The 24,312-nt window shown below is 38.3% G+C and overlaps 1 protein-coding gene across 1 annotated transcript in view; it reads right to left on the bottom strand.

Moving 5' to 3' along the window:
* THSD7A (thrombospondin type 1 domain containing 7A) overlaps positions 1-24,312 on the bottom strand; it is a 596,458-nt gene that overhangs the window by 321,266 nt on the left and 250,880 nt on the right. Inside the window, exons 3-4 of the mRNA XM_053714101.1 lie at positions 15,484-15,729; positions 7,889-8,070 (exon numbers count right to left, since the gene is read on the bottom strand). Coding sequence (XP_053570076.1) covers positions 7,889-8,070; positions 15,484-15,729 — 428 coding nt within the window. The remainder of the gene's footprint in view (positions 1-7,888; positions 8,071-15,483; positions 15,730-24,312) is intronic.

Consider the following 24,312-nt stretch of genomic DNA (forward strand, 5'->3'; position numbering starts at 1 on the left):
CCAATAATAGGATTGAGCTCGCATTCTATTGACTGATTGGATCAGCCAATAGAATGCAAGCTCAATCCTATTGGCTGATAGCATCAGCCAATAGGATTTTTCCTACCTTAAATCCAATTGGCTGATAGAATTCTATTAGCCAATCGGAAATCAAGGGACGCCATCTTGGATGATGTTATTTAAAGGAACCTTCATTCTTCCGTTGGACTTCGTTGGAAGAGGATGCTCCACGTCAGATGTCTTGAAGATGGAGCCGCTCCGCACCGGATGGATGAAGATAGAAGATGCCGCCTGGATGAAGACTTCTGCCCATCTGGAGGACTTCTTCTGGCCGGCTTCGATGAAAATTTCGGCCCGTCTGGAGGACCACTTCGCCCGGCTTCATTGAGGACTTTGGCCTGGCTGGGTGAAGACTTCTCAAGGTAGAGTGATCTTCAAGGGGTTAGTGTTCGGTTTTATTAAGGGGGGATTGGGTGGGTTTTAGAGTAGGGTTGGATGTATGGGTGGTGGGTTTTAATGTTGCGGGGGTATTGTATTTTTTTTTTTACAGGTAAAAGAGCCGATTACTTTGGTGCAATACCCTGCAAAAAGCCCTTTTAATGTCTATTTGTAATTTAGTATAGGGTAGGGCTTTTTATTATTTTGGGTGGCTTTTTTATTTTATTAGGGGGATTAGATTAGGTGTAATTAGTTTTAAAAAATTGTAATTATTTTATTATTTTCTGTAATTTAGTGTTTGTTTTTTTCGTAATTTAGATAATTGTATTTAATTGTAGTTCGTTTAGGGAATTAATTTAATTATAGTGTAGTGTTAGGTGTAATTGTAACTTAGGTTAGGGTTTATTTTACAGGTACATTTGTACTTATTTTAACTAGATAGCTATTAAATAGTTAATAACTATTTAATAACTATTGTACCTAGTTAAAATAAATACAAAGTTGCCTGTAAAATAAAAATAAACCCTGAGATAGCTACAATGAAATTATTAGTTATATTGTAGCTATCTTAGGGTTTATTTTACAGGTAAGTATTTAGTTTTAAATAGGAATAATTTATTTAATAATAGTAATTTTATTTAGATGTATTTAAATTATATTTAAGTTAGGGGGTTGTTAGGGTTAGACTTAGGTTTAGGGGTTAATACATTTAATATAGTGACGGCGACGTTGTGGGCGGCAGATTAGGGGTTAATAAAAATTTAACTAGTGTTTGCGAGGCGGGAGTGCAGCGGTTTAGGGGTTAATATATTTATTAAAGTGGCGGAGATGTCCGGTCGGCAGATTAGGGGTTAAAACATTTAGTTAAGTGTTTGCGATGTGGGGGGGGCTTAGGGGTGAATAGGTAGTTTATGGGTGTTAGTGTACTTTTTAGCACTTTAGTTAAGATTTTTATGTTACGGCATTAGCCCATAAAACTCTTAACTACTGACTTTAAAATGCGGTAGGAGTCTTAACAGGAGAGGCTGTATCACTCACTTTTTCCAAGACTCGTAATACCGGCATTATGAAAATCCCATTGAAAAGATAGGATACGCAATTTATGTAATTTGATTGGCAGTATGCTCGAGTCGCGGAAAAAAAGTGAACGGTACACCTGTACCTGTCAGACTCGTAATACCAGCGGGCGTTAAAAAGCAGCATTAGGACCTCTCAACACTGCTTTTTAACCCTAACGCAAGACTCCTAATCTAGGCGCAACATTGTTATATTTATACACTTTTTACCTTGGTGATTACCTCGTATCTAAGCCTCTGCAGACTGCCCCCTTATCTCTGTTCTTTTGAAAAACTTGAATTTTAGCCAAGCAGTGCTGACTCCAATAGCTCCACAGGAGTGAGCACGCTATCTATATGGCACACATGAACTAGCACTTTCTAATACTGAAAAACTGTCAAAATGCACTGAGATAAGAGGCGGCCTTTAAGGTCTTATAAATTAGCATATGAGCCTACCTTGGTTTAGCTTTCAACAAAGAGTACCAAGAAAACAAAGCAAATTTGACGACAAAAGTAAATTGGAAAGAGTTTTAAAATTGCATGCCCTATCTGAATCATGTAAGCTTAATTTTAACTTGATTGTCCCTTTAAGCTTATAGATGGTATTTCTAATTTTAAATGGATTCCACACTAGTATCTTATTTTCTACTTCATAAAGTGCAAGACACAAAAACGCACTAATTACCTATTTCATATACAATCCGTTTAGTCCCTATCAATTTCAATTTGTTTCCCATATAATACCCTTTTAACTATTGATGACATATAATTGGAAAACATTATCTCTCTGTTAGTTCATCTCTTTTGTATCTCTTAATAGGGCTGCTTATTATAGACATGCAAAATAAATGATGTGCACTTATTATTACAAAAGCTAAGTCTAATAGTACTTTTGTAGAGGAGAAGGAATCCATTAAGAAAGGCAATTTCAGAAAAAAATGGAAAGAAAAAGATCTCATTGCTTTTTTTTAAGTTTTTTTATTCTGAATAAGTGGTGGTATTAATAAATACTGAAGAAATATGATTATTTTCAACCTGACCACACATCAAAGCATATTACTAGCACAGAAATATCTAACTCCTGTTGCTTAGAATATTTGCATACCTAAAAAATATACCCAAAAACAACACAGCAGTAATAGATATTAAACAATATAGACATAAAAAGCTCTGAATTGAATTCAAATCTTTTTTTTTTTTAAAAAAGTTTCCAATTTACTACAACATTGTCAAACAACTCTTATTAAATTATTAAAAGCATTGCTGCATATAGTTTACACTCCTGAGTGTATCTAGGTATGTTCTTTAACAAAAGATACCAAGAAAACAAAGTACATTTGACAATAGTATTAAACTGGAAATTTTACCCACGCTATCATACCTAAGAAAACCCTGAATGACCAGTGACGTACAGGGTACATAGTGATCATTAAGGGGTTAAACTGTATGCTTAATCTGAACCATTAATGAAAAAACATAAATTATGCTTACCTGATTATTTTTTTTTCTTCAGATGGAAAGAGTCCACAGCTGCATTCATTCCTTTTTGGAAATTCAGAACCTGGCCACCAGGAGGAGGCAAAGACACCCCAGTCAAAGGCTCAAACACTCCTCCCACTTCCCTCATCCCCCAGTCATTCTGCCGAGGAACAAGGAACAGTAGAAGAAATTTCAGGGTAAAAAGGTGCCAGAAGAGCAAACATTACTGCCGTCCCACATAAAAACACAGGCGGGGAGCTGTGGACTCTTTCCATCTGAAGAAAAGAAAATTATCAGGTAAGTATAATTTATGTTTTTCATAAATAGAAAGAGTCCACAGCTGCATTCATTACTTTTGGGAAAACAATACCCAAGCTATAGCGGACACTGAATGCTAAAATGGGAGGGTACAAGAGGCGGCCCATTCTGAGGGCAACAGGCCTGAAAAACCCCTACCCAACAAAATCCCACTTCATCCGAAGCCGAGAACAACCCTTTGAAAAAAGGCCCAAGGACACTGACCCACAGACAGTCCAAAAGCCTAGCTAGAGACCGAAGGAACTATATGCGACAGAGCCAACAGCCTCCAGGAGACCCCGTCATCCAGCAGTCAGTCTCCAAACAACACACCCCTTACTAGAGAAAGGGAACAAACTACTGTATTCTCCCACAAAGATGAAAAGACACAGAGAAAACAAGCATAACGAACTCCAGAAAAAAACCCTAAAAAGGGGCACAACGAGTCCTTAAACAGAGCAAAAACCAGAGAAACCCGGTCAGGCTAAAAGAGACCCAACCAGTCTCATAGAAACAAGTGGAGGCAACACCCAGACCCCAGAGATACAGAAACCATTGACTAAGGCCGGGAGTCTGAACAGAGAAGAGAAATCTTTCCCTAACACAGTTCAACTGCACTCTAGTTAAGATGACTGAAGATGAAGGTCTCCAGAGTCATAAAAAGGTAGCTCTGAATATCTAAATTTTCAGAACAGAACCTCATGCAGCAAGCTCAGAAAGGTGAACATCTGATGTACAACCCCTGGTGACAAAACACTGAACGCTGCCGTCATCGAAAATGATGCAGAAACTTGAATACTTGCAGGGCAAGTAAGGAGCAGCTGAAATAGGACTCTTCAGGCTGCTAAGCATCCACCAAACAGTAGATAACGTCGCAGGCTAGAGCCGCCAGTCCTTTCCACAGATCTTTTAACGTGGAGAAAAAACAGAACCTCAAAGAGGCTCACTTTACCTTGAATGAGCCGAGGACGATTAGCAGAGCAACAGATCACAGATCCTGCTCCAAACACCAGACCAGCCCAAGCAACAGGCATGACTGATAGACCGGGGAACAGAAAGACCCCAACCACAGGCCCCCAGGGACAGGAAATAATGTGGGGACTCATCCACCCCAACAAAGCTCAGGTGCCAACCCAATCCGCTCCTCACTAAGGCACTCCCAAGGAGAACCCCTTAGGACTAGGAACAGAGAAAGTGCAATAGATCCTTAGGAAGACCTGTCACAACTCTCTTAGACAGTCTCTACATGGACATTTCAATTTCCAACAGTTGGAACAGAGCATTCCACAGAGCAGCAGACTGCTGTCCCTCACAGAAACAAAAGCCACCTGTTCCAACCTCCTACACACAGGGCAGGACAATAACCTTCCAGAGAGAGGAAACCCAAGCTCTTAAGGAAGACAAGCTATCCCCTCAAAAGTGAGGCCACAGATAAGAACAGCGCACATGCCCAAAGACATGACACCATAGACTGATCAAAACACGGACCGAATAAAAAAATCATCCAGACACCACTGTTGAATCCACAGAGAAAACCCCTCATTAAAAGGAGCACACTCCATCCGAAGGAGTCAGGTCTTAAAGATTAAAACCAGAACCCAAAGGTGGATATGAACCCTGGCCTTCATGCTTGTAAGCTCAATGAGCTAGCCCCTATGTTCAAACATAGTCTCCCTGAAAAAACTGTGGTGTTCCGAACCAGTCCGCAGGATCATACGTCTCTTAAGAAAACTGCCCCAGCAGGATTCAAACTCCAAGCCTACGGCTTGCTGGGCCGGAACTAATCCCTTAGGTCACTTAGTGCTGTGGGCCCTGAACCCGGGACCCAGATCACCTTAAAATGAACAACATCCTCAGGGAACACAAGATACCCCATCTGAAGAAAAACAGACCTCACAAGGGACAATAACCGGGCTAACCCAAAGAACGGAGAACAGGTACAGGACTCACTCGTAATTCCCAGCCTAAGGGAAGAAAAGACCCTTAGCAGGATGTTAACACCACCAAACATGGTGCTAGTCCTCTCAGGATGCTAGCTGAAATTTGTAAAATAAAATCAACACAAGTCATATTGTGAGCACTAGGCGCCCTCACCAGACCAGCCAGGCAAAAAAGGTGCCAAATGTCTGAACTAGGCCTCAAAAACAGGAGGATTCGTACCCAGACAGGACCAGCCTGAAACCAAGGGCCCAGCACTGTGAAGGCCACATAGAATCTCCCCCGAGATGGAGGGATAGACAACAAACAAACATAGGACTATCACGTCCTCACTCCTTAGCAGGATGTTAACACCACCAAACATGGTGCTAGTCCTCTCAGGATGCTAGCTGAAATTTGTAAAATAAAATCAACACAAGTCATATTGTGAGCACTAGGCGCCCTCACCAGACCAGCCAGGCAAAAAAGGTGCCAAATGTCTGAACTAGGCCTCAAAAACAGGAGGATTCGTACCCAGACAGGACCAGCCTGAAACCAAGGGCCCAGCACTGTGAAGGCCACATAGAATCTCCCCCGAGATGGAGGGATAGACAACAAACAAACATAGGACTATCACGTCCTCACTCTTAAACAAACTTTTGTAAAAGTAACAGTGCAACCACAAAATCGCAGGAGACATTATGACAACATGAGCTCTAAACCAAAGAAAATGTATCCTCACCGCATTAAATAAAAGATCAGGCAACCCATAGGTTATCGCCCAGGAAGAATGAACACACCCGCAGGACTAGCCCAACAGGAATCTGAATCTTCCAAGCTCAGAACTGGAAACAGATACTCAATCAGATTACCTCAATCCCCTTATGTCTAATCATGCAAGCCAGTCGAATAGGAAGACTGAGAAATCCCCCCATTAAGAGTGGGATCCTCCAGCATTGCCAAAACATGCTTCAGTAGAACACGAAGGCGCGCCAGTCTATAACAAAAGGCCCAACATACCTCCGCCAGGACAAATGAAGATACCGGCACCGACGTTTGACCCCCTGAGGCCTCAGGGGCAGTCGCTCCCCTGGAGGGCTGAACTGGACCAGGCGATCCCACCCCTGACAAGCCCCAGTTAACAGAACATGGACAATATCATAAGCACACTCCCGGGAGGTGCAGATGCGCCATGCAAAACCATGTTGTAACCTCCGGTGGGAACAGGCCACTCTCCATAGAAGGATAAGCAGCGTTTGGGTTACCTGCATGCATAGTAAGAGTTGGTGGAAGGGAACTCACCTCATGGGAAATGGAATCCCCAGAGGCAGATGGCTCCGCGGGCCCTTGATTCTATGATCTCGAGGAACAGAGCACTCTAAAATGGCATTCTGAACATAACTGATCGGCATGTATCACCCGGGCCAATTCATATTCTTTGCAAAAAGTAGAATCTGAATCAGAGACATCCGTCTCCATGAAATCAGAATCCTCCATAACTGGGATATTGATTAAAAAATGGACAAATAAGAAAATCTATATGGCACCTAACACCCCCAATGTCTGTCACCACCTCCTAAGAACCAGACACCAGCAGACCAGAATTTCTCCATCGCCACACGTCAGGAATGCGGAAATGGAAAGCTAAAAATTTGATCATGCCCGGTCACAAGGTAAACCGTGCAGTCCATGAAAAAAGTGTGCCCGACTGTAAAGGCCACGTCATTAGACATAGGCCGTTATGTTCCAAAATTGCCATGAGCGGAAGTATCACTACACAGTAGCAGACAGAATCACATAACAAACATTATTAAACCCCCCTGTTCAATAACCCCCCTTAGGAGATATTAACCCTTGATTCCAAGATACAACAGGAGTCTCACTGAGACCCTATGTTAAGGTTATCCCTTCTGGATAAACAGTTGTAATTACAACACATCCATGATGAAAGTAAAATGAAACAATCTTACCGGAATCTACGCCGTGGAACAGGGACACAGCCCTTCAGGTGTGACAGATAGTAGCGTCGCTTCTGCCATGGACTTGAGAGAAGAAAGCAGGCAGCGAAACTCGTCAACACTGATTGCTTGTGGAGCTGTTAATATGAGTCTGGATGGTTTTGCAGAAAGACTCTCCCTGCATCTCCAGACTCTAACTTTCACCCATGCTCTCACTGAGAGACTGACAGGACTACTTAAAACTTCAGTCCCATGCTGAAGAGTACTACCCTCCATAAGAGACTATCTAAAACTTCTGACACTTCTCTTCCAACCTCCTGGGACGAAAGGCAAAGAATGACTGGGGGATGAGGAAAGTGGGAAGAGTGTTTGAGCCTTTGGCTGGGGTGTCTTTGCCTCCTCCTGGTGGCCAGGTTCTGAATTTCCCAAAAGTAATGAATGCAGCTGTGGACTCTTTCCATTTATGAAAAAAACTTTGGGTTTCATGTCCCTTGTGATAGAGCAAACAATAAAAAATAAACAACTTTAAAGCTTCTAATACCGTAACTCTTTCTCTTACTATACATTTTTAAATTGACTTTCACTAAGAGCATATCTAGGTAGGCATGCTTCATAACAATTATATGTATTCACATTGTTGCAAGTTTCCATATCCCTCTAATTGTTAGAAATTTGTGAATCTATACTATAATGGTATGTAAGATAAGTAAACAAATACCAGGAAGCATATTGTATATTTACCTTCTTTATCTTTGACAGAATTGAGATAGGAAAGGAGATTTTCATTTGCTTGTACACAGTAAACTTCACGAGTCTGAATTCCTCCTCCACATAAAGCTGTCTGGTTTCCTCTTCTTTTGTCTTGTTGACTAAGCAAGGGATCGATGCGACATTCAGCCCACTCTGTAGCCCTCCATGTATACCTACAGGAGATCAGACAACAATACGTGTAACGAAGGTTTGTGCTAGCATTGTACAATAATCCCTTGAGCTCATTCCTATTGTACTACATTATAAAAGAAATCATTATTATCAAGGTCAGTTGAGCTAGTGCAACAATTTCTGAAAAAGAAGCATGAGTCTGAAATATTTATTTTATTTAGTTTATAAGTTCACTATTAGTATTACACCAAATACAAATAATGTAAATAAACTGTACAGGATATTAAAGGAACATTCAAGTAATTTTGTTATGTTTTAGAAATTATTTCCTGCATTACAAAATTTCTGCATGTTTAAAAGCACTGGTCATTAAAAAAAATGAATTGATTTGGAGTCCCAGGAAAAACAGCTTTCATAAATCATTGTATAGCACCTGAGTGTCAGTGTTCTACATTTCCCACAATGCACATCAGTTTCTCCGGAGTTAAATTACAGGAAAATCAGACAAAGCAAATAAAATAAATTGCAGTTTTTTTTTTTTAATTATTCATAATTAAACATTTTATGGACTTTTTTAAAAATAGTTTATTGTCCCTTTAATAGTTTCGCAAAAGTAGTATGAACAACTGCATATTTTCATTTGGTACAGTTGGTTGGTTTGGAGGTTAAAAAAAATAATTATTTAGGAAAAGGTGGAACACAAATTTTAAAGACAATCTATGAAAAGAGGTGCATGGAATTGATTCCTGTAAAATTATTATTATTATTATTATTATTTAAATATATAACTTTAGAGTGCCATTATACAAATATGACCCTATAGACTGTACAAAGCCAAAGTGAAATCTAGGTAAGAGAATCTCTATAATCTGCCATTGATAAATGATTATATAACAAATGAACAATACTGTTGTGAAATCTGACAGATTTTTTCATTTTACCAAATCTCTATAATTGATGGGAAAGGGTACTGAGTTCATATACTCATGATAAAGGGACATTAATATATAAAAAAATTATATATATAGGGCTAGATTACAAATGTGCCTGTTTGCAGGAGCAAGATAATTAACCAGCCATTACAAGTGGCTGGTTATTGCTACTGCGAGCTAGTGGTAGCAATTAGCGTTCAGAAAATTAACCTACAATCTCTGGTTAAGTTTCTAAAAGTGCCCCAAATGCCCTCAACATAGAGGGCATTATAGTTTTTTATTTAATTTTTTTTAATTTATATTTTAAATGAAAACAAAATACTGCACTAGGCAGTCTTGGGGCATACATACATATGTATATCAGCATATACATATATTTTTAAAAATGCTGCTCATAACTGCACTACTTACTGCCGTCCCTGACGGCGTCAGAACGAGGCTCCCATAGGAGCCTATGGAAGCGTGCTCTCATGATCGCAATGCTTCCTAGCAATGCGAAGGCAAGCTTGTGTTTGCATTGCAATTTACTTCTAATACCAGGGCACATTATCGTGCACTGGTATTACACAGTGGAGGCTAAAATCACTTGCACACAAGTGATATTTAGCGCTCCACTTGTAATCTAGCCCATAATGTTTAAGTATGTCTTATTGAGAAACCTTGCAATATATTATCAATATTTATTTTGCCAGACTTTTCTGTAATTTAACTCTGATAATTGTAGTGTTGTCACTTTCCTTCAGAGAGACTGAAGTGCATTCAGTGACATCCCTACATGCTGCACAGTGATAGGTTGATAGGTGCAGAAACTTATTTATATCTTTTTCTAATTTACTACATAAAATGGAGTAAAATAAACAAAATCCAAGAGTCTTTTCAAGGGGTGTGCATTAAGTCTGCAAAACAATTTGCTCTAGGTAGGGTTGCCAGGTGTCCAGTATTCAACAGGACGGCCAAGTATTTTAGCAGGCTGCAAAGGAAAATCTTCACAAAAATATTGGACACTTAAATGTCCATGAGTCTTAAATGTATAATGCCTCCAGTGCCTCAAATTATTACAAATATGGAGCAGAAAGAAGTGAGAGTAGTCACATTTCTACTGTTTACTGGCAACCAAAGATGTACAATTATTTATGTGTATGTTACTGGCAGCCAAGGACTAAAATGATTGCCAAGTTGTGTAAAATATACATGATAGGATCAAGAGTGAGGTCTGACATAGAATTTAGGTGAGGGTGAAGTAATTGTGTGCACCCACAGAGTTTCATGCCCAGTCATCTAAAGATTATCCAGTAATTGTATGGAAAACAGTTGGCAACTTTAGCTCTAAGCAATAATCTTTGCAGATTTTTGCAATGCCCACATGTGATTTTTTTTTTATCTTACTATGCATTGATTTAGTGTCAGTAGTGTAACACATAAATCTCATATTTTTACCTTGAGCAGTATTTTTCTTGCTTATATAGAAGCTTTAAACTACAGATGAAATATTAAATTCTATATAAGAGTGTAAAACTTGAAATAAGATTACATTTAATAATTATATTTGAACATAAGAATTACTGTAAGCATGGCTAACATAGAACTATCAGGATGATTTTAATTAGTCCTCACCCTAGGCATCTACAGCTAAAAGATGATTTAAACTTTGGCAGATAAAAAAGAAAAAGAAATGGCACTTAGCATTGCAGCTGACAACAAAGGACAGTTCTTCAATTTGGCTTTGAATAATGGTACGAAAGTTGTTTTTCTTTCACTGCAAAACAAAACTTGCCCTCATTTAGAAGTTGCACAGTAAGGTTCTATTTATTATGCCAATGATTTCTCCACAGAGTACATCTTCCTGCTGGGCTCTGGTGAATAATGAGATGATACAATGTGAGCTTTCTAATCCTACAAACTTCTACCAGGAGCTCAGTGTATGCTAATAAATCTTGAATCAAGATTAGAAAAAGTCTATAAAAAAAAAAGTCAGAATATTTAATAAAAAGAATGAAAATGCACCAACATACAATTAGCACTTTAGTTCATAATGTTAGCATGAGCAAGGTAAACATCACAATATTATATGTTACAGTAATTTGATTTTATATTATGCCTAAATATTAGTTTTATATTTCTTTAAATGGATGTAAACCTAATAATATGCATTGTGCATACAAAAGAGCTTATTTAAACATGCTAAAGTATTTCCTGCATGAAAAGAAATTTAAAGGGATTCTAAACGCACATTTTTTCTTTCATGATTCAGATAGAGCATGCAATTTTAAGCAAATTTCTAATTTACTCCTATTATTATTTTTTTCTTTGTTTTCTTGCTATCTTTAACCCCTTAATGACAACTGACGTACCAGGTACGTCATGCATTAACAATCAGTTAATGATAATGGACGTACCTGGTACGTCAGTTGTCTAACAGAGTGCTGGAAGTGATCACAATCACTTCCAGCAGCTCTGAGGGTATTGCAGTGATGCCTCGATATGGAGGCATCCTGCAATACCCCTTTACAAGACTCCGATGCAGAGAGAGCCACTCTGTGGCCCTCTCTGCACCGGTAGTGATGGTGCCGATGGTGCCTCTGACCGGTGGGAGGAGGGAGCGTGCGTGTGCGCGTGCACGATGCGCGCATGCACGTGGGCGCGCGTGCACGTGCAAATGCGCACATTAGCCACACTGACACCAATGAAAAAGTAAGGGGAAAAAAAGTTATTTTATTTTTTTTATATTTAAAAGGATCTGTGAGGGGGAGGGGGTGGGGGTATTGTGGGGGGGCTGCTACACTACAGAAATAATTAAACACAAATAACAGTTATAAATACAATTAAAATAAGTTTGGTTTGTGGGGCCAAACTGGGTACTGGCAGACAGCTGCCAGTACCCAAGATGGCGGTAATTAGGTAGGGGAGAGGGTTAGAGAGCTGGAGGGGGGGATCAGGGAGGTTGGTGCTAAGGCAGGGGTCCATCACAACTAAAATATTTTATAATTTTTATTTAAAAAAAAAAAAAACTCTTTTATTTAGTACTGGCAGACTTTCTGCCAGTACTTAAGATGGCGGTAACAATTGTGGGGTGGGGGAGGGAAGAGAGCTGTTTGGGAGGGATCAGGGGGTGGGATGTGTCAGGTGGGAGGCTGATCTCTAAAATTAACCCTGCAAGCTCCCTACAAGCTACCTAATTTAACCCCTTCACTGCTGGGCATAATTCACGTGTGGTGCGCAGCATAATTTATCGGCCTTCTAATTACCAAAAAGCAACGCCAAAGCCATATAAATCTGCTATTTCTGAACAAAGGGGATCCCAGAGAAGCTTTTACAACAATTTCTGCCATAATTGCACAAGCTGTTTGTAAATAATTTCAGTGAGAAACCTAAAATTGTGAAAAATGTAAAGTTTTTTTTTTATTTGCTCGCATTTGGCGGTGAAATGGTGGCATAAAATATACCAAAATGGGCCTAGATCAATACTTGGGGTTGTCTACTACACTACACTAAAGCTAAAATTAACCCTACAAGCTCCCTACAAGCTCCCTAATTAACCCCTTCACTCCTGGGCATAAAACACGTGGGGTGCGCAGTGGCATTTAGCGGCCTTCTAATTACCAAAAAGCAACCACAAAGCCATATAAGTCTGTTATTTCTGAAAAAGGGGATCCCAGAGAAGCATTTACAACCATTTGTGCCATAATTGCAGAAGCTGTTTGTAAATAATTTCAGTGGGAAACCTAAAGTTTGTGACAAAATTTGTGAAAAAGTGAACTTTTTTTTTTTTTTTATCGCATTTGGCGGTGAAATGGTGCAATGAAATATACCAAAATGGGCCTAGATCAATACTTTGGGATGTCTTCTAAAACAAAATATATACATGTCAAGGGATATTCAGATATTCCTGACAGATATCAGTGTCCCAATGTAACTAGCGCTAATTTTGAAAAAAAGTGGTTTGGAAATAGCAAAGTGCTACTTGTGTTTATTGCCCTATAAATTGCAAAAAAATCTAAGAACATGTAAACATTGGGTATTTCTAAACTCAGGACAAAATTTAGAAACTATTTAGCATGGGTGTTTTTTGGTGATTGTAGATGTGTAACAGATTTTGGGGGTCAAAGTTAGAAAAAGTGTGTTTTTTTTCATTTTTTCCTCATATTTTATCTTTTTTTTTTTTTAGTAAATTATAAGATATGATGAAAATAATGGTATCTTTAGAAAGTCCATTTAATGACGAGAAAAACGGTATATAATATGTGTGGGTACAGTAAACGAGTAAGAGGAAAATTACAGCTAAACGCAAACAGTGCAGAAATGTAAAAATAGCCATTGTCATTAAGGGTAAGAAAATTGAAAAATGGTCCGGTCATTAAGGGGTTAAAAAAAGAATGAATGTGATGAATAGGAGCCGGACCCTTTTTGGTTGAGAACCTGGGTTATGCTTGCTTATTGGTGGGTAAATGTAAGCCTCAAATAAGCAAGCGCTATCCATGCTGGCTGCTAAGATTTACATTCCTGTTTTTAAAATAAAGATAGCAAGAGAAGGAAGAAACATTGATAATAGGAGTAAATTAGAAAGTTGATTAAAATGTCATGCTCTATTTGAATCATGAAAGAAAACATTTGGGTTCAGTTTCCCTTTAAAGCTGTTTATTTTGGATTGTGAACCTTATGGGAAGTGCATAAAATGTCTTTTCACAAATGGCACTTGAATATGTTTCCAGCAATCCATTGAACCTGCTTCTGTTTACAAACATATTCTTTAACTTTATTTTGTCTTTTGAAATAATTGAATTTGCTTGTTGAAACTACTACGTATTCTAAAGGTTTTAATGATGCATTATGGGCTATAGAAAAGCTATGTACACAAGAGACAATAGAAAAATCAACCTCCCGATGTGTGGGGGAGCCCATGTGAAAATATTTTGAATACAATAACATAAAACTCAGAATTGAAATACACATCACCAAATTGTTCTCTGAGCAGGTGCTGTGTTTGAAGGCGGTTGTATGGGACTTACGTGCATATTCTCAAAAAAAACTGCGAAACAGTGATAACTTTTATTGGAAGTTATTTCATGTGTATTGGAAAAATATATCTTACCAAATCTGAAATGCATCTGTGTTAAAACCTACACAGGAATTATGCCATTTTTAAAACTGATTTTGTTGCTAGATTTAATTTATTTTGCAAGCTTTAGTAGTTTATATCTAAACATTGATTTGCAAACAAAACAAACAAACAAACAAAAAAAACATGTTTATTAATTTTCATTTTCATGATTGTGTTGCAATAAAAAAAATGCTTTGGAATATTATGCTGGACTTACACCATATACTAATGGAATCAAAGTAAAAACAAGATAGAAAATTATGAAGTAAAAAAGCAAACTCTTTTGTTATAAAAATAAATAATATGTAATATGATTCCTCTACAAAGAAGAAACCTTAGTCTGCATAAGGCTGCTTACATTCTATTTAATCTAAAGTTTTGTAGTCTCACCAATATTAATAGTTAAGGCAGGCCCTCCCATTGGACTGGGCGTGAGGGGCACCAGTTCTGTGCCTCACACATTAGGGGGGAAACACACTGTCATGCTGGTTGTCTTTTGCAGGGACACACAAATTGTAAGGATTCCCATGGAATATTCCACATGCCTAGGTTTTAGATGGTACACACTTTAAAATTATTTAATTTTAACCATGAAGGACATGGATGTGAGTGGTGATATTCTGCAGAATTAGCCATACATGCTAGTGTAATTATTTATGTATTCCTACGTGAGGATATTACTTCTAAAGTTGTGCACCTAACACTCACAGAGATTGTTATTCAAAACTGTGGGGATGATAGTGGTCACCTTTACAGTGCTCACATGAGGCTTGCCTTGATAGTAGTTAACTGCACATTCTGGAAAAAATAACCCCAATCATTAGCTTAAGTCACACCCTGGCTACAGTAGATTAACACGGCTATGGCATTAAGGGTCTGCGTGCAGTGTACTTTATGTCTGGTCTGCAAAGGGTAGAAACCCTTTTCATATTTTTTAAAACTAATTTTACCAAACTTCTGTAGTAGTAGGGTGCTCTCACAAAGTTCATGGAGATTTGTGTTTAAAATGTTAAAGTCTCCTTTTCTCCAGTAACAATAAATTAAACAAGTGCAGATTGATATATGTATGATTGTCGGTGCTGTGGAATAAGGTGATGTATCTGGGGGTTATACAATGTTGTCTTGTGGAGGGCCCTACAAATGTGTCCATACTCTACAGAATGTATAAATACAGGTTGGTGTTCTTGTCTATATTCTATCCAATGTCACCTTGTTCTATTCAAGTATTCGTTAAACAATCAAGAATAAGTATGTATTGAACCTGTTCAAAACAGTAGACTTATGTTGTTGTAAAATCTACTCAGCTTTTTAGCAGTTCCATTTGTTTAAATTTGATCAAATATGCATACAATCTGTCAAACAGATCTTAAAAATCTTTTCAGTTTTATTTTTCATGTAAGTAACACATATAACATTATACTTACTTAAGGCAGTCATGTTCCCCTTCAGTTTGAGGGGTGCATTGCTCTGCTTCCTCCAGCTCTGGACATTCCTTTGTGTTACCAATTGGAAACAGTTTAATAGACCTTTTTCTGGTACGATTCCCAGCAGCTGATGCTATACTGCAGTCCTTGGTACAAGCACTCCATTCTGACCACTCTGAGACTTGGCACTCTTTATCCACAACACAAGACTGGAAAGTTATTGGCAACTTTTCCTGTTGGCAAAAACTGCAAAAAAAAAAAAAAAAAAAAAAAAAAAAAGGATCTTAATATAACCACTCAATTTAATTGATCTACGATAAAGCACGCAAAACTTTCAAATATTCTTCTATTATCAAAACGTTATTTTTATATGCACACTTTCTGAGGCTCCAGCTCCTATTTAGAATGTGTGAAAAAGCACAGTTAATACATATATGTATTTTGTGATTGGTGGATGACTGACACATGATACAAGGGGGGCAAAAATTGGATTAACTTTGAAATTTGCCAGAAAATATTCTACTGCTCATTCAAGTAAGTGCTACTGAGTAGTATTTTTACTGTGCATTTATCAATTATTCCATTCTACTGTATTTAGTGGTCAAGTAAAAAAGAAAGAAAAGAGAACTGTGATACGATACAAAGTTTACTATATTTAAGATATATAAAACAGTCTGTTTCATTGTAGTAAAAAAGCACTAAGCAGTGGGTTATTCTTAATATAAATCATTGCAATATGTATTATGTATTTATTACTTTAAAGGATTTTACCTTTTATTTCATTTTTTTTTAACTACCTTTGTGCATGGTTCATTAATTCCTGACATAGCCACAAAATGACTGGGGTCAATACGGAAAGACAGAAATAGCTTAATGTCATAAATCTTCTAAAGCAATTTGAGTTGGCTTGCTCTAGCATTCACTGAACAATAACAGAAAGTTTCTTGCCCATGCTCAGAAGAGGACGGAATACTTAAAGGGACAGTCTACTCCAGAAATTGTAGTGTTTAAAAAGATAGATAATCCCTTTATTGACCATTCCCCAGTTTTGCATATCCAACACGGTTATATTAATATACTTTTTACCTCTGTGATTACCTTGTATTTAAGCCTCTGCAGACTGTCCCCTTATCTCAGTTCTTTTGACAAACTTGTATTTTAACCAATCAATGCTGACTAAATTAGCTCCACAGAAGTGAGCATGTTAACCATATGACACACATGAACTAGCACTGTCTAAATGTAAAAAAATGTCAAATGAACTGAGATAAGAGGTGGCTTTCAACAAGGGCTTATACATTAGCATATGAGCCTATCTAGGTGTAGCTTTAAACAAAGAATACCAAGAGAACAAAGTGAATTTTTATAATGAAAGCAAATTGGGACATTGTTTAAAATTGCATGCCCCATCAGAATCATGAAAGTTTAATTTTGACTTGACAGTCACTTTAAGTTCTCAGCATGTCAGTTCCCTTATGATACTATAGGCAGTGGCTACATTGAGAATGTCTAAGTGATTGTTTTGCAAGAAAACAAGTAAGTTGTTTGCTGTTTTTAACACAATCTGTTTTTTTATGTTTACTAAAGCAGAACTGTTTCATATCTCTTTCAAGAGTTTGATACAAAAACATCAATTAAAGAAATTGAAACCGACCTTAAAAATATATAAATAAATATCTGCAACTGTTAGTAGTGAGCTTCCATTCATTTAAATTCTTTGGGCAAAACAGCCTTTTTTTGCCGTATAGTCTAATGCCTTTTTAGCAAAAAATGTGCCAGAATGGCTCCAGACACTGCAAAGATAGGTGTTATCTTATTTAAAGGGACACAAAACACACATTTTGTCTTTCCTGATTAAGAAAGAGCATGCAATTTTAAACAACTTTCTAATTTACTTTTATTATCTAATGTGCTGCATTCACGTGATATCCTTTGCTGAAAATCATATCTAGATAGGCTCAGTAGCTGCTGATTGGTGGCTGCACATAGATGCCTCATGTGATTGGCTCACCCATGTACATTGTTATTTCTTCTTCAACAAAGGATATCTCAAGACTGAAACAAATTAGATAATAGAAGTACATTTGAATGTTGTTTAAAATTGTATTCTCTATCTGAATCATGAAAGAAAAAAATTGGGTTTATTGTCCCTTTAAATTAATTATGCAAATTATTTCTAATAGTTGCATTTCACTATACTAAAATTAGTGGAAGTAATGCATTACACATTGCATCGTTTCTGCATTCCTATTTTATAAAACAAATGCACACGTTTGGGTTTGTCATTACTTAAGGGAACACTAAAACTTGAAATAAACAGGTGTATCTATTCCTTCCAACATATTAGTAGACAGTGGCACCAAATAGAACTTGGTTATATGTCTTGTTCTACTTCATACAGCAAACTGAGATAAGCTTATGCTTAAACTTTGGAATACGATTCATGTAATTCATATTATAAGTTACGTGCGAAGAGCTATTTATCGCTCATGTGTTAACTCTGCTAGAAGTACGCTTTTTCTGCACATCATGGAGCACACGTATTACATGTTGTAGGTAAAACGTTTTTTCACGTGTGTTAACCCAACTTGCATTGAGAGCATCCTCTGCTATCTGGCTTGTGATTGGCCATACTGCCAAGTGCATAAACATTAAAAAAGGACACTTTCTTTCTGCAGTCATGCTGCATTTTATGAGATGACATCTCAACTCACAGCATGTTCTGCCTTGGGGCTGGCTGCCAGTCTGCAAGTAACCAACTATGATTTTTTGTTTTTGTATTATTATAATATATTTTCTATAGTCTATATTTGTCTGTAGTCTAGGGGTCCTCCTCACCCCCCCCCCCAATCAATTACTTTTTTTTCTGAAGTGCAGAGTCCCTCTCCAGCCCATATTTTTTTGCAGCTTAGGGCCTCATCCTTACCTCACACTTCATAAATCTTTTTTTGTAGTGTAGGGAACCCCACTTCTCTCTCCCCCTTATCTGCTGGGTAGAACCACCCACCTTCATCTTTCCCTCCCACTTGGCACCAACAATTGATTATTACAGAGAGTGACAGAGACAGTGTCATTATCTGTAATGATCAGCAATCTGGCTCCCTTACCATATGAAGAACGATGGCTTCTGCCCCCTTGTTGCTGCTCCCACTGTCTAAGCTGCAACGCGTGCCTCGGTGTTGGATATAGGTAATATGTCAACACATTACACCGGACTAAGTACTATTTGATGTAGTACCTATGTACAAATGGTGCAAGGGGTTATGAGGTATATAGTTCTGATTTTGCTCTTCACTATAAATATCCCAGTAAACTTGCAATACTGTACACAGCTGATTTCTACTGAATGGAATTAGTGATTGTTTAACCCCTTAATGACCGGACCATTTTTCAATTTTCTTACCCTTAATGACAATGGCTATTTTTACATTTCTGCAGTGTTTGCGTTTAGCTGTAATTTTCCTCTTACTCGTTTACTGTACCCACACATATTATATACCGTTTTTCTCGTCATTAAATGGACTTTCTAAAGATACCATTATTTTCATCATATCTTATAATTTACTAAAAAAAATGATAAAATATTAGGAAAAAATTGAAAAAAACACACTTTTTCTTACTTTGACCTCCAAAATCTGTTACAAATCTTCAATCACCAAAAAACACCCATGCTAAATAGTTTATAAATTTTGTCTAGAGTTTAGAAATACCCAATGTTTACATGTTCTTTGCTTTTTTTTGCAATTTATGGGGCAATAAATACAAGTAGCACTTTGCTATTTCCAAACCACTTTTTTTCAAAATTAGAGCTAGTTACTTTGGAACCCTGATATCTGTCAGGAATACCTGAATATCCCTTGACATGTGTATATTTTGTTTTAGAAGACATCCCAAAGTATTGATCTAGGCCCATTTTGGTATATTTCATGCCACCATTTCACCGCCAAATGCGATAAAAAAAAAAAAAGTTCACTTTTTCACAAATTTTGTCACAAACTTTAGGTTTCCCACTGAAATTATTTACAAACAGCTTCTGCAATTATGGCACAAATGGTTGTAAATGCTTCTCTGGGATCCCCTTTTTCAGAAATAACAGACTTATATGGCTTTGTGGTTAGTTTTTGGTAATTAGAAGGCCGCTAAATGCAGCTGCTCACCACACGTGTTTTATGCCCAGGAGTGAAGGAGTTAATTAGGGAGCTTGTAGGGAGCTTGTAGGGTTAATTTTAGCTTTAGTGTAGTGTAGTAGGCAACCCCAAGTATTCATCTAGGCCCATTTTGGTATATTTTATGCCACCATTTCACTGCCAAATGCGAGCAAATAAAAAAAAAACTTTACATTTTTCACAATTTTAGGTTTCTCACTGAAATTATTTACAAACAGCTTGTGCTATTATGGCAGAAATTGTTGTAAAAGCTTCTCTGGGATCCCCTTTGTTCAGAAATAGCAGACTTATATGGCTTTGGCGTTGCTTTTTGGTAATTAGAAGGCCGCTAAATGCTGCTGCGCACCACACGTGAATTATGCCCAGCAGTGAAGGAGTTAAATTAGGTAGCTTGTAGGGAGCTTGCAGGGTTAATTTTAGAGATCAGCCTCCCACCTGACACATCCCACCCCCTGATCCCTCCCAAACAGCTCTCTTCCCTCCCCCACCCCACAATTGTTCCCGCCATCTTAAGTACTGGCAGAAAGTCTGAAAGTACTAAATAAAAGAGTTTTTTTTTTTTTTAAATAAAAATAATAAAATATTTTAGTTGTGATGGACCCCTGCCTTAGCACCAACCTCCCTGATCCCCCCCTCCAGCTCTCTAACCCTCTCCCCTACCTAATTACCACCATCTTGGGTACTGGCAGCTGTCTGCCAGTACCCAGTTTGGCCCCACAAACCAAAGTATTTTAATTTTATTTATAACTTTTATTTTTATTTTTTAATTATTTCTGTAGTGTAGCAGCCCCCCCCCACAATACCCCCACCCCCCTCCCAGATCCTTTTATATGTAAAAAAAAAATTAACTTTTTTTCCCCTTCCTTCCAGTTCCTTCATTGGTGTCAGTGTGGCTAATGCACGCACGTGCACGCGCGCCTCCGTGCACACGCGCCTCCATGCAATAAAAAAACTTCCAATTTACTCCTATTATCAATTTGTGCTCAGTCTTGTTTTATGTACACGTTCTGAGAATGTAGCATATGTATACTAGTCTATGATTGGCTGATGGCTATCAAATGATACAAAGGGCTGGCTGGGGGGGGGGATAATTTTTTTTAATGCTTATTTGAAATTAAGAGCAAATGTTATTGAATTGTATTTTTTATTATGCCCTTGCTAATTATGCAATTGCACTGTATTTAATGATCCTTTAAATCCTGCCAAACTAATTTGCTTTAGTCTGACATGCTGGAACTGGCAAACTTCCATTAAGAAAAGCCCAATAATAATTTGGAAAAACGTATGGTATTTTATGAACAGAACAATCAAGCAAAAGCAGTATGGAGCCGAATATGTATTAATATTTTTTTCATCTAAAAGAGTGTTTCACAAAATATACAGTTTAAAAAAAAATGCATAGGGGCCAAATTATTATTGTGCGAGCGGACATGATCCGATATTGCAGATTATGTCCGCTGCACATCGATAAATGCTGACAGCATAAGCTGTTGGCATTTATCATTGCACCAGCAGTTCTTGTGAACTGCTGGTGCAATGCCGCCCCCTGCAGATTTGTGGCCAATCAGCCGCTAGCAGGGGATGTCAATCAACCCGATCGGATTCGATCGGATTGATTTCTGGCGATGTCTGTTCGCCGCCTCAGAGCAGGCGGACAGGTTATGGAGCAGCGGTCTTTAGCCTGAAGGCTCGCCAGAAACACGGGGCATCAAGCTACATACGGAGCTTGATAAATATGTCCCATAGTCCTATCCTGAATAAACCACAGTTTTATTAAAGGGACAGTGTACTGTAAAATGTTCTCCTCTTTAATGTGTTCTCAGTGATCCATTTTACCTGATGGAGCATATTAAATTACTTACAAATTGTTTCTTCATCTTTATTTTGTCATTTGAAATATTTTGCCTGTTGAAGCAGCAACCTATGTCTACAATTTCAATACTGCTGTAATGGGTACAGAAAAGCTTTGTAAACAAGATGCTATCTACCTGTCATTGGGGGAGAAATGGATACTGAAATGTCCATTTTCAATTGTTCTCTATAAGGGCCCGATAATCTTTAGTCCTCGCTCAGGCAAGATGATCTAAGAATTCTCGTCAGTATGGAGAGGACCCTCAAAACATTGCAGAAACTTTTACTTTGAGAGAAGTTTATTTCACTATGCAGGGTTCTATATGTGAAGGAGGAACTCCTACATTATATTATCTCTAAAAAAATCCAAAAGATTTTGGTATGATTTCTCTCACTCCTAGTGATGCACTACGGGAGGTCAGATGAGCTCTTTCTAAGGGGCGGATTAAAAGTAGCACGCTATTTAGTGCTTTTGTTCAAGTGCAAATACTGCAAAAAGTAAACTTTTCATGTATGCGGGTTTGTGCGCATATTAGAAGTTGAAAGTAAAATGTTTGCATACGAGTGAAAGACAATGCACGCTAACATCAGGACTTCGGATATCGTAACTGCCATAAATTAATCTCCCCATAGACTTCTTCTGCCAATATCAGTGTTTCAAGAAATAATCTCAAGTGCCTCTTGTGTTTCTCTTCAGACAGACACCATTATTATATAATATATATATTATATATAATATATTATTATATATAATTTTATGGTTTGAATTAAACACTAGAGACATGAAACTTGGAACTTCCTGACAATTTATTTAGCCAAACAACAATTTTCTGATTTAAAAAAAAAAACATAATTTATGCTTACCAGATAAATTCCTTTCCTTCTGGATAGGGAGAGTCCACGGCTTCATTCCTTACTGTTGGGAAATACAACACCTGGCCACCAGGAGGAGGTAAAGACATCCCAGCCAAAGGCTTAAATATCCTTCCCACTTCCTCATTACCCCAGTCTATCTGCCGAGGGAACAAGGAAAAGTAGGAGAAATATCAGGGTATAAATGGTGCCAGAAGAATAAGATAAATAATAGAAAAGGAAGAGGCGAACCCTATTTTGAGGGCACCACAGCCTGCAAAACTTTTCTCCTGAAAGCTGCTTCAGCCGAAGCAAAAACATCAAACTTGCAAAAATTAGAAAAAGTATGTAAGGAGGACCAGGTAGCCGCCTTACAAATCTGATCCATAGAGGCCTTGTTCTTAAAGGCCCAAGAGGAAGCCACTGCTCTAGTGGAATGAGCCGTTGTCCTCTCAGGAGGATGATGTCCCGCTGTCTCGTAAGCTAAGTGGATGACACTCCTTAACCAAAAAGATAGGGAAGTCGAAGTAGCCTTCTGCCCCTTACGCTTCCCTGAATAGACAACAAACAAAGAGGAAGATTGTCTATACTCCTTAGTAGCCTGAAGATAGAACTTCAAGGCGTGAACCATATCCAAATGGTGAAGTAAACATTCCTACGATGAAGAAGGATTAGAACACAAGGAAGGAACCACAATCTCTTGATTGATGTTGTAATCTGACACAACCTTAGGAATAAAACCGAATTTAGAACGTAAAACTGCCTTAACAGCATGAAAAATCAGATAAGGGAACTAACATTGCAAAACAGAGATCTAAGAAACTCTGCACGCAGAGGCAATAGCCAATAAAAAGAGAATCTGCCAAGATAACAATTTAATGTCAACGGAATGCAGAGGCTCAAACGGAGCCTGTTGCAAAACACAAAGAACAAAATTTAGGCTCCAATGAGGAGCCCCAGATCTAAACACAGGTCTGATCCTAATCAGAGCCTTAACAAAGGACTGCACATCTGGAAGCTCAATGTATAGAGGGAGAGAGGGAGCGCTGAAAAGATCACCTCAAAGTACACAGGTTGATATCAAAAATCCCCAGATGAAATTGATAAGTTAAAGTCTATGGCCTAGATTTAGAGTTCGGCGGTAGCCGTCAAAACCAGCGTTAGAGGCTCCTAACGCTGGTTTTGGCCGCCCGCTGGTATTTGGAGTCAGTGATTAAAGGGTCTAACGCTCACTTTACAGCCGCGACTTTTCCATACCGCAGATCCCCCTACGCCATTTGCGTAGCCTATCTTTTCAATGGGATCTTTCTAACGCTGGTATTTAGAGTCGTTTCTGCAGTGAGCGTTAGAGCTCTAACGACAAGATTCCAGCCGCCTGAAAATAGCAGGAGTTAAGAGCTTTCTGGCTAACGCCGGTTTATAAAGCTCTTAACTACTGTACCCTAAAGTACACTAACACCCATAAACTACCTATGTACCCCTAAACCGAGGTCCCCCCACATCGCCGCAACTCGATTAAAAATTTTAACCCCTAATCTTCCGACCGCCACCTACGTTATACTTATGTACCCCTAATCTGCTGCCCCTAACCCCGCCGACCCCTATATTACATTTATTAACCCCTAATCTGCCCCCCACAACATCGCCGCCAGCTACTTAAAATAATTAACCCCTAATCTTCCGACCGCAAAGCGCCGCCACCTACGTTATCCCTATGTACCCCTAATCTGCTACCCCTAACACCGCCGACCCCTATATTATATTTATTATCCCCTAATCTGCCCCCCTCAACGTCGCCGACACCTGCCTACACTTATTAACCCCTAATCTGCCGAGCGGACCGCACCGCTACTATAATAAAGTTATTAACCCCTAATCCGTCTCACTAACCCTATCATAAATAGTATTAACCCCTAATCTGCCCTCCCTAACATCGCCGACACCTACCTTCAATTATTAA

Source organism: Bombina bombina, chromosome 5 (genome assembly GCF_027579735.1).
Source record: "Bombina bombina isolate aBomBom1 chromosome 5, aBomBom1.pri, whole genome shotgun sequence".
Taxonomy (NCBI): Eukaryota; Metazoa; Chordata; class Amphibia; order Anura; family Bombinatoridae; genus Bombina; species Bombina bombina.